This window comes from Arvicola amphibius, chromosome 7, assembly GCF_903992535.2.
Source record: "Arvicola amphibius chromosome 7, mArvAmp1.2, whole genome shotgun sequence".
NCBI classification, from domain to species: domain Eukaryota; kingdom Metazoa; phylum Chordata; class Mammalia; order Rodentia; family Cricetidae; genus Arvicola; species Arvicola amphibius.
In genome coordinates, this window is record NC_052053.1 from 55,420,310 (window position 1) to 55,435,335 (window position 15,026).

The following is a 15,026-nucleotide window of genomic DNA, read 5'->3' on the forward strand; positions in this document are numbered from 1 at the left end:
GTCCCAAAGAAATCACACAGAGGTCTACATTAACTACAAACTGATTGGCCCATTAGCTTAGGCTTCTTATTAACTCTTACAACTTATATTAGCCCATTATTCTTATCTGTGTTAGCCAGTACCTTTTTTAGCGGCGTAGTCACATCTTGCTTCTTCTGTGTCTGGACAGGATTGCAGAGGGAACTTCCCTCTTCCAAGAATTCTCCTGTTCTCATCTACTTCCTGTCTGGTTGTCCTGCCTATACTTCCTGCCTGGCTACTGGCCAATCAGCATTTATTTAAAACATAATTGACAGAATATAGACTATTGTCCTGCACCGTGTGTGTGTGTGTGTGTGTGTGTGTGTGTGTGTGTGAATTTGTGAGAAAGAGATTATGATGTGACCACACTGAAAGCTGCCAGCTCCCCTTCCTCCATCACCGCAGACAGACCTGGAATTTTGTTTTGTTTTTCCAAGACAAGGTTTCTCTGTGTATCTTTGGAGCCTGTCCTGGAACTTGCTCTGTAGACCATGCTGATGTCAAACAACTCAGATCTACCTGCCTCTGCCTCTCAAGTGCTGGGATTAAAGGTGCCATGGTACCACCACTACCTGGCTAGACCTGGCTCTGTCTTAGAGTCTATGCTTCCACTCACTAATTTGCCAGTAACACCTGTCATCCAAGTTGATCATAGAGTCTGAGGGAGGCATGTGACCTGTTCTGATACTGAGAGATAAAAGATAAAATAGAACTAAATATTGTAACTGTAATTCTTGCTTGATAACTGTTTTGTTATATGTAATCTTACTATGTTAAAGTGAAAGCCTTTTGTTTAAACAGAAAAAGGGGAAATGATATAGGAGGTTCTTCTGTCTATGTTGCTTTCATTGGTTGAATAAAGAAACTGCCTTGGCCTTTTGATAGGGCAGCCCTTAGGTGGGCAGAGTAGACAGAATAGAATTCTGGGAAGAAGGGAAGAGTGGCAGATGCCATGATTCTTCTTCCCAAGACGGATGTTGGTTAGACTCATGCCTGTAAGCCACGACCTCATGATGACATACAGATTATTAGAAGTGGGTTAAATCAGGATGTGAGAGTTGGCCAAGAAGAGGCTAGATATAATGGGCCAGGCAGTAATTTAATTAATACAATTTCTGTGTGGATATTTCAGGGCTAAGCTAGCCAGGCAGATAGGACCAAAAGCAGGCCCGCTCATTCCTGTAACAGTAAAGTTCCAGGTCTGTCTCTGTAGTGAGGAGCTGCGGACAGGCCTGCTTTTCATCCCGCCCGGTTCCCAGTCGCCTGGCTAGCTTATGCCCCAAAATAACAACACACAAACTGTATTCATTTAAACACTGCCTGGCCCATTAGTTTCAGCCTCTTATTAGCTAATTCTCACATCTTGCTTTAACCCATATTTAGTAATGTGTGTAGCACCACAAGAGGTGGCTTACCAGGAGAGATTTTAACCTGCGTCCTTCTCAGAGAGTAGAGGCATGGCGACTGTCTGAGGCATCTGCTTCACTTCCCTTTTTCCCAGCATTCTGTTCTGTCTACTCCTCCTATCTAAATCCTGCCATATCAAAAAGCCAAGGCAGTTTCTTTATTAACCAATAAGAGTCCTCCATCATGTCTCCTTCGGCAGCTACATGGCATCTCTCTTACTTTGCCTCTTCTCTCTATCTATATATCTTTGTTTGTTTTTCCTGCCTGTTCTATTCTGCCTGCCATAGGCTGAAACAGTTTCTTTAATAACCAATGGTAATAAAACATATTCATAACATATAGAGGGGAATTCCACATTATCTCCCCTTTTCTGTCTAAATAAAAAGGAAGGTTTTAACTTTACTATAGTAAAATTACATATAACAAAACAGGTATCAAGCAAGAATTAGAGTTATAATATTTATGTCTATTTTATCTTTTATTATAACTAAGGAAAACTATAATTATAACTATCCTTCAATTTTATCAAAGACCCCAGAAGGATGTAATATTACCTAAGTAAACAGGAAGTGCACTGTTAGCAACTTCCAAAACTCTAGAATTGACAGAGAAAGCTTGCTGCCTGGACAGCCACCCAAAGTTCTTCTGTAACATTGGGGCATCCATCCAGCCTACAGGCCCATGATATCCAGTACACTTTTCCATGAAGCAGGAAATTTGAAAGACTGTTTTGCCTCTATTGTCAATTTGTCCATCACTTTCTTCTGTATCCTGCAAATATGTGGCAGACTCTTTCACGAAGCAGGAACCCTGAAGGACTGTCTAACCTTTAGGCAAGTTCAGCAGTCATTTCTCTGTGGGTTCTCTATGTCCAGTTCATATAGCATACTATCAAGCAGTCCAGGCAAGAGAAGTTTCTTACCTAAATGGCCAACAAACTCCAAAAGAAGCCTCTTCAATGCCCATCATCCTCTTGAATTAGTTTGGTGCTGCCAGGAACAGATGTGTCTCATTGTTATGAAAAGTTCTAAGTTCTTAAAAACATTTTAAATGCCATATTCTGTTAGTCTTTGAAAGATTTGAAGAATAGCTACCTATCTGAAATATATCTCTGTATATCTAGAAAACCTAATATGACTATAAACTTGACTATGATAGATGGCTATTAATATGTATTTCTTAAGTATACATTACATTTTTAAATGAGCTGCAAAAACACAACACCTTAATCAAGAGCATAAATATACATATAACAAAATTGACTTTAAATTTGTATCAATAAACTAAGATCCATACCAATGCAAAGTATTCATCTCTATAGCGTATCCCCCTTCAAATGTAAACAAACATTTATAAAGAATCATTTAGGGAATTTGGGCATTGTTTTCTAGACTACTTCCTGCTGTTAAGCAGGTCTTTCATGGGGTATCCTTTGTGGTAGGTCCATCTCAGCCAGCAGTCCTAAAGCTGTCATGGATGTTGGACCTTCTGGGCCATTGCTTCAAGGGGTCTTGTTTGATCAAACCATATTAGCTGGTAAGGAATTCACAGCTTTCTATCTTCTGAGGAAACAAAAGCAGAACCTCTTTTCCAAAGGAACGTATTCTTAGACCCAAAATTTGAAGTCAAGATACCTTTTAAATATATTTTGGTTTAGCTTAGCAGCCCATACAATGAAATGTTGCTCTGTACTAAGCTCATTCACAGTCAAAAAATTTAAAAAGAAACCCACAATAATATACATAATCAGATTTCCCATCTGGCTTTACACTACTAAGCCATTGGCTGAAATAGCTAATGGTAATAAAACATATTTATAGCATATAGAGGGGAATCCCATATCACACTTGTCACTCCCAAGCCATTCTGGCTTACTCTATCTAGATTTCTTTATTTATTGTGTGTGTGCATGCACACTTGTATATGCACATATACACCGATATGTGCCATGGCACACATGCAAAGGTCAAAGGACAACTTCTGGGAGTTAGGTCTCTCCTTCCATACTGTGGGATCATGACTCAGACTCAGGCTTTGTGCCAAAAAGCTTAACTGAGTCATCTTACTGACCCTCACTCCATCTTAGGGAGCAGCTCTAACCAAGAGGCTTCAGAAGCTAAGACTCAGGGAGTAAAGGAAGGTTTCTAGAAGGTACCACACAGAAGCCATGTGCCAATTGCAGTTTCCCTGAGGAATTCTCCCTAGGGGCAAATACCCATCAAGTGGTCCCAAGAATTCCCAGGTAGCCACCCTCTGCAGTGCCCTTGGTTTCCTTGCTTTGCTTTAACTTGTGAACCTGAAGTTCCATCGAGTTTGTTGTACTGAGTGTTATCCACACATCTTATATTCCACCCTTCGTGCGTATGTATGTGTGTGGTGTATGTATATGTGTGTGCATAGCTGCATGTACCAATGTATGGTGGCTTGTGGTGGTCTGAATGAGAAATGTCCCCCATAGGTTCATGAACTTGAACATATTAGAAAAGTAGTAAAGTATGAGACAGAAAGCAGCACCTTCCAAGGTACTGCTGTGCTTGGCGGTGTGGATTTCCTGCTCAGAGATGAAGCTGCATGGACTAGCAAGCAGCCCACCTTCAGATTTCTGCTTGATTTTCTGCCCTGACTTCCCTGATGATGGACTGCAACCTTGGAATAAGCTGAAATGTTTACCATAGCAACAGAATGAACTAGAACACTTAGGATGTGCAAATGTCAGTGGCCATGGATGAAACTGAGAAGCAAGTAGAGGACCTGAATGTCACCCCTGAGAGTGGATTGGATAGAGTGATGGAGAGAGGGACAACGGGAAGGAGTACAGAAAGGGAATGGAGGACAATTCCCATACTTCCATCTTGATAATTTAAGCCGCACAGCTGAAGTCAAGGTTAAAAGTGTGAGAAGATGAACAGAAAGATGAGTATGGACATCATATGAATCCAGCGCAGAAGACTGGAGACTATTTAGGCTTTCTTCTATACGAGAAAGGGCAGGTGTGGGCATACAGTCCACCTCAGCATCTTACTCTTGTTACAGACATGGCTTGATTGGGTCTGGTGAATAGCCCCACCCAGATAGCCACTACCAATCAATCAGACTCGAGAAAGTAGAGGAAAGACATTTGCTCTCTGCTGCCTCTCACCCAAAGCAAGTGTGCTTGTTAGTGTTTTTTTGACAAGTCAACACAAACCTCAACATATCTGAGAAGAGGACTTTCATTTGGAAATTGTCTCTATCAGAATGGCTTGTGGGGGCACTTTCTTAATTAATGATTGATATGGGAGGGCCTAGCTCACTATGGTTGGTGCCACCCTGGGCAGTTGGTCCTGGGTTGTATAAGAAACCAGGCTAATGAGCCAAGTGGTGGTGACGCATGCCTTTAATCCCAGCTCTCAGGAGGCAGAGACAGGCAGATCTTTGTGAGTTCGAGGCCAGCCTGGTCAACAGAGTGAGTTCCAGGACAGGCTCCAAAGCTACAGAGAAACCCTGTTTTGAAACATCAAAAGAAAAGAAGGAGAAGGAAGAGAAGGAGGAAGAGGAGGAGGAGGAGGAGAAGGAGGAAGAGGAGGAGGAGGAGGAGGAAGAGGAGGAGGAGGAGGAGGAAGAGGAGAAAGAAAGAGGAGGAGGAGGAAGAGGAGGAGGAGGAGGAGTAGGAGGAAGAGGAGGAGGAACAGGAGGAGGAACAGGAGGAGGAGGAGGAGGAGGAAGAGGAGGAGGAGAGGAAATGAGCTGGACTACAGCTACACTGAAATACTGAAATAAACCCTTTCCTCTCCAAGTTGCTTTGGTCATTGTGATTGCTATTTTTGGGGGGGGGAGAGTTTCAAGACAGGGTTTCTCTATGTAATGGCTTTGACTGGCCCCAAACTCACTTTGTAGACCAGGCTGGTCTTGAAGTCATGGAGATCTGCCTGCCTCTGCCTCCCAAGTGCTGTCATTAAGGGTATGAGCCACCATCAACCAGCTGTGATTGCTCTTCTTGGTTGTCAATTTGACTACATCTGAAATTAATGAAAACCTAAATGGGTAGGCAGACATGTAAGAGATTTTTTTTAGAAAAATAGATTATTTGAAGTGGGTAGACCTACTTTTAACCTGGATCTTTGAGGTGGTTTAATCCAGATCTTTTGAGGTGGGAAGCTCTACCTTTAATCTGGTCACACCTTCTTCTTGCTGCCCACATAAAGTATGAAAGAAACTGTCTCTGTTTGCCTGCTTTCTCTCTCTCTCCCTGACAAGTCCATTCCTTCACTGGCATTAGAGCCTACTTCTTTGGGATTCCAGTGTAGACTGAAAACCAGACATCCAGCCTCATGGGCTGAACAACTACTGGCATTTTGAACCTTCCATTATTGGACTAGCTGGAACACAGCCTGTAAGCTATTCTAATAGATCCCCTCATCCTATAAATGAATACCCTATAAATACCCTTTATATATTCATTTTATATGTTCTCTACAGAACCCTGCCCAACATAGTCATAGTCTTTATCACAGATGTAGAAAACTTACTAAGGCAGTGAGAATGCCGTCGGTATCTAGTTATGCTCATGTTTGCTTACTCTCTACCGTGGCCTGCTCTATCCCGAGGTCACCAGGAAGATAGATGGAGGGCAACACCCTAGGTCAGTATTTCAGTTAGGGTGCTCTGTCCCATTTTTTTCTTTTTCTAGATTTATATTATGTATATATTGTTCTTACTAGCCAGAAGAGGGCACCAGATCTCGTTACTGATGACTGTGAGCCACCATGTGGTTGCTGGGAACTGAACTCAGGACCTCTGGAAGAGCAGCCCGTGCTCTTAACCTCTGAGCCATGTCTCCAGCCCTGCCACATCTTTCTAAGTGCCTTCCACAGGCCTGTATGGAGTCTTCTCACATCTGAGAACCCAACTCAATCCCATAACATTCCTGGGAGATCAGGGCCTTCACCCCACCTTACAGGTGGGAGGGAGATCAGGGCCATCACCCCACCTTACAGGTGGGAAGAGTAATATCAAAGACAAGAGAACACCAGTGTGCTGCAGGTGATAGGTGGCAGAAGCAGATGCAAGCAGAGGGCAGAGTCTCCAAAAGCTCAGCTGGTTCCCGAGGTTAGCACCTGCAGGACCTCATGCAGAAAATCCAGAACAGGCTGGGCGGACATACTGGAAACAGCAACTTTCCCTACCAATAAAATTCCTACCTTCAAAGAGCCTGGGAAACTTGACTTGAGATCACCTTTGTCTAATCTGGTCTGGTGCCAAGCCATAAGCAGAGGAAACGCCAGCCCCTGAGTGGGAGTAAGAGATGACTGAGGTTGGGGGTAGGGTTCTATACAGACAGGGATGTGGAGGCTTCTCATTCAGGAAGAGAATAAGGGTTCTGTCCTACCCCAGTTGGAATAAGGGCCCTGGAGCCAAACAGCTAGGGCTGGGGCAGAGCCAGCCAACCTTTGGCACGTGAAGTGCCACCCTGCATTCATGGCAGATAATCCTGGTGATAGTCATCCTGCCAGCAGGCATGCGTTCTGAAAGCCCAGTCTGTTTCTGTCTCACAGGGTCTCTGCGGGAAAGTCAAGGGTCAGCAGCCTGTCCCCAGACATGGGCAGAGTTCAGGCTGGTACAAAACTGGGGGCAGACAGCATCTGGGCACTGCCTGAGGCCAGATGGCCTCTTTGTGCTCTGTGCTCTAGGAAGACTCTAAACCCTCCAGACTGTCCAGTGGACAGAACTGCTGATGCCAGGCCGGGCCAGGCCCCATCTCTGCTACGGTTGGAGCAGCCAGAGTCGGAATGCCTTCCTGAGCACTGGTTGCCATTGGATTTGCCTCTCTCTCTGACTTGTGAAGGTGCAGGCAACAGCATCCAGACCCACTTTAAAATGGGGGTAGCTGAATATGTTGGTTGCAAAATAAATGGGGGCTGGAGAGATGACTCGTGGGTTAAGGGTACTTACTGCTCAAACATTCCTCCACTTACACAGATTTCAGGTCTGAACTCAGGTCACCAGGTCTGTGCAACAAGCCCTTTTACCCAGAGTCATCTGTCCAGCCTCTTCTGTATGATTTTTAAGACAGAGTTTCATTTAGCTCAGGGTGAGCCCACTCTGTAGCAGAGGGTGATGTTGAACTCCTGATCTTTCTGCCTCCAGGTTCATGAGTTTACTGTCTCCTTTAGCTCCGTCCTGCAGCTCCCCCGACTTCTTGGCCAGCTTTTTCTTGACGTGCTGCTCTGACTGCAGCGCACTGGTGATCTCCATGTTCTCATTGGTCTGGACAGAAAGCAGCCGTCATAAGGACCCAATGTGGCTAGGGTGCCCAGACCTGTATGAGCGCATCCTCCCGCAGAGCAGGGAAGGCTGCTGGATCATTCCCACACGCCTCATGGGAGGTGGACAGCACCTCATCCCCAGCCCATCACCAGAAGGGGTGAGTGTGTTCCCTGAGGAGAGACGGCCTACAAGCTCCGCACCAGCCTGACAAAGCCGTTCTGCAGTTCAGCCAACTGCTCCTTTAGCTCGCGGTTCTGTGACAGCGCTCTGCTGATGGTGGTGCGGTCACTCTGCATGCTCTCCAGGATCTGCTAGCGCTCCTCTGCCTGCTCACTCCAGTGCTCTGCGGCCCGCTCCAGCTCCAGCAGCCGCTCCTCCTGCTCCCGGTTCAGGAGGCTCAGGCTCTCACTGTTCTGTACCTGGGCCCTCAGTTGTCCCGTCAGCTTCTCCAGTTCCTTCTGCAGCTGCTCAACCTCTCCCTGCAGCCGCTCTTTCACCTTGGAGGGCCCAGCTGGAGGCTGTGGGGGTGGTGGCTCCTCTGAGAAAGGAAGCAGGCACAGACACTTGACTTCTCAGTGAGCTGGAGTCAGGCTCCTGCCCCAAGCCCTGGCTTCTTTTCTGTCAGGGTCTCAGACTGGGTAAGCATTTCAAGCCATTCTAGTAGTTCCGTGATGCTCAGCCACCTGCAGGGGGTAGCAGTGGCATGCCACCCTGCTTTGCACAGAAGGACACACGCTCAGGTGGATGACAAAACTCGCCATCTCCTGGCAGAGCCCGCTTGTCCTCTGCTACAATGCCCTTGCACCCACCTGCCTCCCCACCTTTATGCCTTGGGCTCACTTCTGCTCTCGGGTCACCCTTGCCCTACTCACCTGTCTGACTCCTGAGTTCCGCCAAGCTGGTCTCCAGCTCCTGCACCTGACTTTCTCTGTGTTCCTTCTCTTCCTTCAGTGTGTGCACCTGCCCAAAGGCACAGGGAAAAAGCTAGAGATCCCGGGCACCATCCATTCCCAGTCCCACCTCTGCAAAATCGAAGCTGCGGTCCACTGCTGCTCAGGAAGAGCTGAGACCCAGGGCCAGGCCTCACCTGCTCTGCCATCTGCTGCATCCTCTGCTGCCACATGGCACTCTCTCCTTTCAGGGTCTCTGCACACTGGTCTCTCTCCATCTGGAGCTGTTTCAGCGACTCCATCAACTGCATCGGTCAACGCACGAGTTACCAAGGGCTGCCCTGGTTCTCACGGGCCCTTGGCCACCTGGGATCGTGCCCTCCTCTCCCCTCACAAATCCTCACCTGGCCTACGTGGGTCTCCAGCTGAGCCCGCTCCTCCATGGCGTGTTGTAACTGCTGGTTACTGTCGGAGGCCTCAGACTGGCTAGAGAACTGTAGAAGGAAAACGAGGGGTTCCACTGCAGTGCTCCCTGCAAGAGTGTGAGCCATATGAGAAAAGTGCCAGCAGGTGGTAAACGGCCTCCTGCATAGGTAGGTCATTTAAATGAAACAGAATGGTGGCTTTTCAGCTGAGCATGGTGGCTCATGCCTGCAACCTCAGCACTTGGAAGGTTAAGGTAAGCAGACTACCATGAGTTCAAGGCTGGCCTGGTTACCCGATGAGTTACAGGCACCCTTGGCTACCAACAAGACTATTGGTAGAGCAATTGCACTATAACTGAGCCACAACTGCAGGCTTTTAAGTTCTATTAATTAATTTTTAGGCATTGGTACATATGTCTCAGGCTGGTCTCAAACTTACCATGTAGCTGATGATGACTTTGAATTTCTTGTTCTTTTTTTTTAATTTTTCAAGACAGGGTTTCTCCATGTAACTGTCCTGGTTGTCCTGGAACTCACTTTGTAGACCAGGCTGGACTCGAACTCACAGAGATTTGCCGGCCTCTGTCTCCCAAGTGCTGGAATTAAAGGTATGCACCACCACCACCCAACTGCCTTTGAACTTCTTATCCTCAATTCTTCTAAGTTTTTGCATCACAGACATGCACCATCATACCTCACTTATGTGGTGTTGGAATCAAACCAAAGAACTTGTGTCAACTCCACCAGGGCCATTTCCAACACATCTATTAGAACAACAACACGAATTTGGGCAGTGGTGGCACACGCCTTTAATTCTAGCATTCAGGAGGCAGAGGCAGGTGAATCTGCTTTAGAGACCAGGCTGGCCTACAGAGCAAGTTCTAGGACAGGCCTCAAAGCTACACAGAGAAGCCCTGTCTCAAAAACCAAAGCAAAACATAAATAATCAAATAAATAAATAAATGAATAAATAACTAAACAGTACGCTAGTATTTCCTAAACCAACATATCCCAAGGAGACAGACAGTGAACACCCAACCTTAGCTACGTAGGAGCAGGAAAAGCACGGTCCCAACGACATCTTAGTGATGTATCTTTAAATCTCCAAATCTATGCAAACGCCATCCCTAGCCCCATTAATACTTATTGTGTCTTGGAAGAATCGAAGAGAAAAGCTGCTTCAGAAGTGCCTTGTGTCCGTGGCCTTTGGCACCCTGTTTGAGATGGTTTAGGAAAGTTTCAAGCTTCCCAGGAAGTACGCCACATTACAGGGAGCTTGGCCTGGGGTGATCTGGTGCTTAACTAATCGGGAGTTCAAGTGTAAAGTCTAGGACTCAGAAAAAGATTTTAGAGTCCCTGTGGAGAGTAGAACCTGAGGAAAAGCCAAACCAACCTGAATCTGTTCCCTTGTGGTCATTAAGTCATTTTTGTCAACCTTCCCTAAGAGATGTACTAGGATTATAATTTCTCTAATCCTTGCCAACATTTATTTTATATTAATGTTGTTTGTTTATATTAATTTTCTTTCTTTTCTTTCTTCCTTTCTGTGAAACACTAAATTAGGGCATGGATGAAGGGTCATTCATAAGGACTCTATGAGAGTAGTACACTTCTGAAGAAGATCTCGCTGCAGCCATTAACTGTCTATAAATCATGTATGGGGGTGGCACCTTATGAGCCCCACCCTTTCTATAATGGATACTGGTGAGCTCTGTCTTGTGTGCATCTTATGCAGGCGACCACAGCTGCTGAGAGGTTAAAGGCTACAATGATGTACTCAGAAGAGAGCAAAACACCCACCTCTTCTTTGGGCTCTGACATTATTATTATTTGTCTGTTAGTTTTTTTTTTTTGAGAATGGGTATAAAATAGCCCAAGCTAGCCTTTAACTTGCTAAGCTAAGGGATTCAGAGAGGGCCCCTGAACTCCTGTCACTCACATCACTACCTCCCAGGTGATAGGATTATAGTTGCACACAACTATGCCTGGTTTATGTGGTGCTGAGAACCAAACCAAAACCTTATGGACGCACTCTACAAACTGAGCTATGTCTCAGTCCAGGCCCTTTTATCCTCCCTGTCCCTTCTCTCTTGATGCTCCCTGGACCTTGGAAGGGTAATACAGATGTCAGATGTCTAATTTAGGGCTCAGCATTTTTTGTTTTGTTTTTGTTTTTCAAGACAGGGTTTCTCTGTGTAGCGGTTCTGACTGTCCTGGAACTTGCTTTTGTAGATCAGGCTGGCCTCGAACTCACAGATCTTCCTGTCTTTGCCTCCTGAGTGCTGACATTACAGGCGTGGGCCACCACCGCCCATCACCCTCTGTGCTTTGACCAGTTGCGATTATCTGCAGTAACTGATGATCACTGCAAAAACTGAGCTTCTCTGACTAAAGCTGACATTGGTACTAACGTTTGGGCATAAATATATTTAGAATTTGATTTGACACAGACATGCCATGGCCACTTGGCAAAACAGGAACAGTAGAGTACCCTTTAGGGCCTATGATCTCTGCTGTTGGCAGGCTTTCAACCAGGTTTACAATACCAGATGTCAATTGTAAATACAGTACAGTATTGTACTGTAGTATGCAGGGCCACAGCTGAGTAAGACTGTAGATGACAACAGTCTACATGGCACCTAACAGGACTGTGAGAATTAGCCAGCCTGAGGAAGTTTGAGGAAGCTTGCTGCTTAATCCTGACTTGATTTCTCTCTCAGTCTTGTAATTGAATTGTGTAGTATTTTCAACGATAAGGTTTACCATCTAAGTTCTGGTGGGTAACAAGCAGAAGTGGCAACATTTGGGGACCTCGGGGCTGTCAATAGCAAATTGTGTGTTTGTGTGTGTGTGTGTGTGTGTGTGTGTGTGTGTGATGTGTGAATGCATGCACACATGGGGACATGTGTGTCAGAGGATGTGAGGACAACTGTATGTGACTGGTTCTCTCCTTCTACCTCTCTCTGCTGAGCCATCTCAGAGGCCCTGTAGTTAGGGGTTTTTTGTTTGTTTTTGAGGAAGGGTCTCACAATGTAGCTCTGGCTGGCCTGGAACTCATTGTGTAGACTGGGCTGCTCTCCTACTCCTGAGATCCGCCTGTCTCTGCCTACCCAGTGCTGAGATTAAACTCATGTGCCTAGCTTATTGCTAATTTTTTTTGTTTATTTGAGAAACTGTGCACTGACTTTGACATTTACATCCCCTTAGCACTGGGCCAGAAGTCTGCTCTGTCACGTCCTCATCACCTTTTGCTGATCTAGAGGGACCATTTTATCCTTTTCCACGGCGGCATCCCATATCTGCTCTACATTTGTTCCAAAGGCTTTTCCTTACTATGTATTTTTGGCATGTGGGTTTCTGTGGGCACCTTCTGTTGTGTCCCACTCATCTGTGTGTCTGCTTTTGTGCCATCACGTGATGTTTTTGTTCAGGTGGCTCTGGAGTCAGAGTATCATAGCTTCACTTGTCGGAGAAGAAGGAGAAGGAGGAGGAAGAGGAGGAGGAGGAGGAGGAGGAGGAGGAGGAGGAGGAGGAGGAGGAGGAGGAGGAGGAGGAGGAGGAGGAGGTAGGCAGAGCCAGGGAAAACAAACTCATAAAAAAACTCTTCTCCATAGCCTCTGCATCAGCACCCCTCTGGGATCCTGCCCTCTTTGAGCTCCTGTCCTGATTTCCTTCAGTGATGAACAGCAATGTTGAAGTGTAAGCCTAATAACCCTTTCCTCCCCAACTTGCCTTTGGGTCATGGTGTTTCCTTGAAGCAACAGAAACCCTGACTAAGATGCCAACCCTCACTGAAACCCCCAGACTCCTGAGCACTGCATCTCAGTCAATAGAACCCATCCTCATGAAAGAGGTCTCGTGGACTTTACAAAGGAGGTTGCTATGGTGCTTGTTACAAACCCTTCCTCCATAGACCCTTATCCTGACCATTTTTTTTCCTCAGTCAATAGGACCCAATCTTGTGTAAGAGATCACAGGTGCTCTACAAAAGACATGTACTTTGCAAGGGAATTTCTTGCTTTCTTTCTTTTTAAAGATTTGTTTATTTATTTATATAGTGTTCTCCCTGCGAACCAGAAAATTACACCAGATTTCATTATAGATGGTTGTGAGCCACCATGTGGTTGCTGGGAATTGAACTCTGCACCTCTGGAAGAGTAAAGTCAATGCTCTTTTAACCTCTGAGCATCTCTCCAGCAGCCCCCACCCCACCAAGGGAATGTCTATGCAGTCATGCTTTAAGCTTTGTTGTGATAGCTGTCATGAGGAAACTTTTCCCCCAAGTTTTACTGTGTTTAAATATGAAAGAAAAACTGAGCCCGGCAGTTGTGTCACACAACTTAAATCCCAGCGTTCAAGGCAGAAACAGGAGGAGTCTGAGTCTGAGGCCAGCCTGGTCTACCGAGTGAGCTGCAGGACAGCCAAGGCTACAAAAAATCCTGTCTTGAAAAACAAAAAACAAAAAACAACGACAACAACCCACTCAGGGTCAGCTCCCAGAATTTTGGAACAGTCTGCCTAACTAAAGCATTCTGAACTAAATTTCATTCTTGTTTCTCCATGGTTTTGCTTCCCGTGTAATTGCTGGGACCCCCACAGCAGGTGACTGGGCATATAAGGAAGGCAGGTAGTTGAGCAAGGTAGGGAGCAAGCCAGTAAGCAGTGTTCATCCACCACCTGTGCTTCAGTTCCTGCCTCCACGTTCCTGCTTGAGATTCTGTCTTGTCTTACCTCAGTGATGGGTGATATCAAAGTGTAAGTCCCTTTCCTCCAGAGCTGCTTTTGGCCGGTGTTTATACCAGCAGCAAAGAGCACACTAGCTGCCGGGCAGTGGTAGCACATGCCTTTAATCGCCTTTAATCCCAGTACTAGGGAGGCAGAAACAGGCAGGTCTCTGTGAGTTCGAGGTCAGCCTTGGTCTACAAAGTTCTACAAAGTCCATTCCAGGACAGCCAGGACTGCTACACATAGAAACCCTATCTTGAAAAAAAAGAAAAGAAAAAAATGTGCTTGTCATTTTCTGAATTTCATATTTGTTGTGATGTTTCTCTTCTCATCTCTATTATTTTTCTGAGATTGAATAGGTATGGTCCCCATAGGCTCTTGTGTTTGAATGCTTGGCCCATAAAGAGTAATACTATTAGGAGGCGTGGCCTTGTTGGAAGGAAGTGTGTCACTATGGGGATTGGCTCTGAGGTCTCATATATGCTCAAGATATGCCCAGTACACAGTTCTTCTACTGCCCGTGGATCAAGATGTAGGACTTTCAGACCCTTCTCCAGCACCATGTCTGCCTGTATGCTTTTATGTTTCCCACTGTGATGATAACAGATGAAACCTTTGAAACTGTAAGCCAGCCCCAATTAAATGTTTTCCTTCATAAGAGTTGTCATGGTCATGGTGTCTGTTCATAGCAATAAAACCCTAAGACACCAGGTCTTACAGTGCAGCCTTACTGAAACTCACTACATAGACCATGTTGGCCTCAAACCTGCAGATTCATTTCCTTCTGCTCCCAAAGTGCAAGCATTAATGGCATGTGCCACCATGACTGCCCAATTTTGAATATTGTTAATTAGGGCCTTCTCATTCTTTCCTGTAACTAGTTTGACTAAGGGTTTGTTAATACTATTTATGTTTTTAAGAACTCAAAGTTTTATTTTATTGATTCCTTGTATTTGTTTATATCTATTTCATTAATGTATGCCCTGTGTTTATTTCTGTCTACAACTTTTGGGTTTCACTTGTTCCTGTAATGATGTACCTTAGGGCTTGAAAAAAAAACATTATTTATTTGAGCTCACTCTGGGTTGTTTTTTTTTATTTTGATTTTTTGAGATAAAGTTTCTCTGTGTAACAGTCCTGGCTGTCCCGGGACTCACTTTGTAGATCAGGCTGGCCTCGAACTCACAGAGATCTGCCTACCTCTGTCTCCCGAGTACTGGGATTAAAGGCATGCACCACCACCGCCTGACTTCCTGGTCATTTTTATTGTATGCCACAGGTTTTGGTATGTTGTATTTTCACTTTTCTGAAT

The 15,026-nt window shown here is 45.5% G+C and overlaps 1 protein-coding gene across 1 annotated transcript; it reads right to left on the reverse strand.

Annotated features, from left to right (window-relative positions):
* Positions 1-7,985: 7,985 nt before the first annotated feature.
* Positions 7,986-14,538, reverse strand: LOC119819767 (golgin subfamily A member 2-like). The gene is made up of 5 exons (XM_042055395.1): positions 14,481-14,538; positions 8,969-9,096; positions 8,762-8,869; positions 8,547-8,634; positions 7,986-8,212 (listed from the first exon to the last, which is right to left on the reverse strand). Exons 1-5 carry the CDS (start codon positions 14,536-14,538, stop codon positions 7,986-7,988), a joined length of 609 nt encoding a protein of 202 aa, XP_041911329.1.
* Between the last annotated feature and the right edge of the window lie 488 nt (positions 14,539-15,026).

Excerpts from the sequence above, each read along its gene's own strand:
- LOC119819767 (XM_042055395.1), bottom strand. The coding sequence starts at position 14,538 with ATGGTGGCACATGCCATTAATGCTTGCACTTTGGGAGCAGAAGGAAAT. Across the intron at positions 9,097-14,480 it reads AGAAGGAAATGAATCTGCAG|GGAGCACTGCAGTGGAACCC; the intron begins GTTTGAGGCCAA and ends ACACTCTTGCAG. Across the intron at positions 8,635-8,761 it reads TGCAGCAGATGGCAGAGCAG|GTGCACACACTGAAGGAAGA; the intron begins GTGAGGCCTGGC and ends GCCTTTGGGCAG.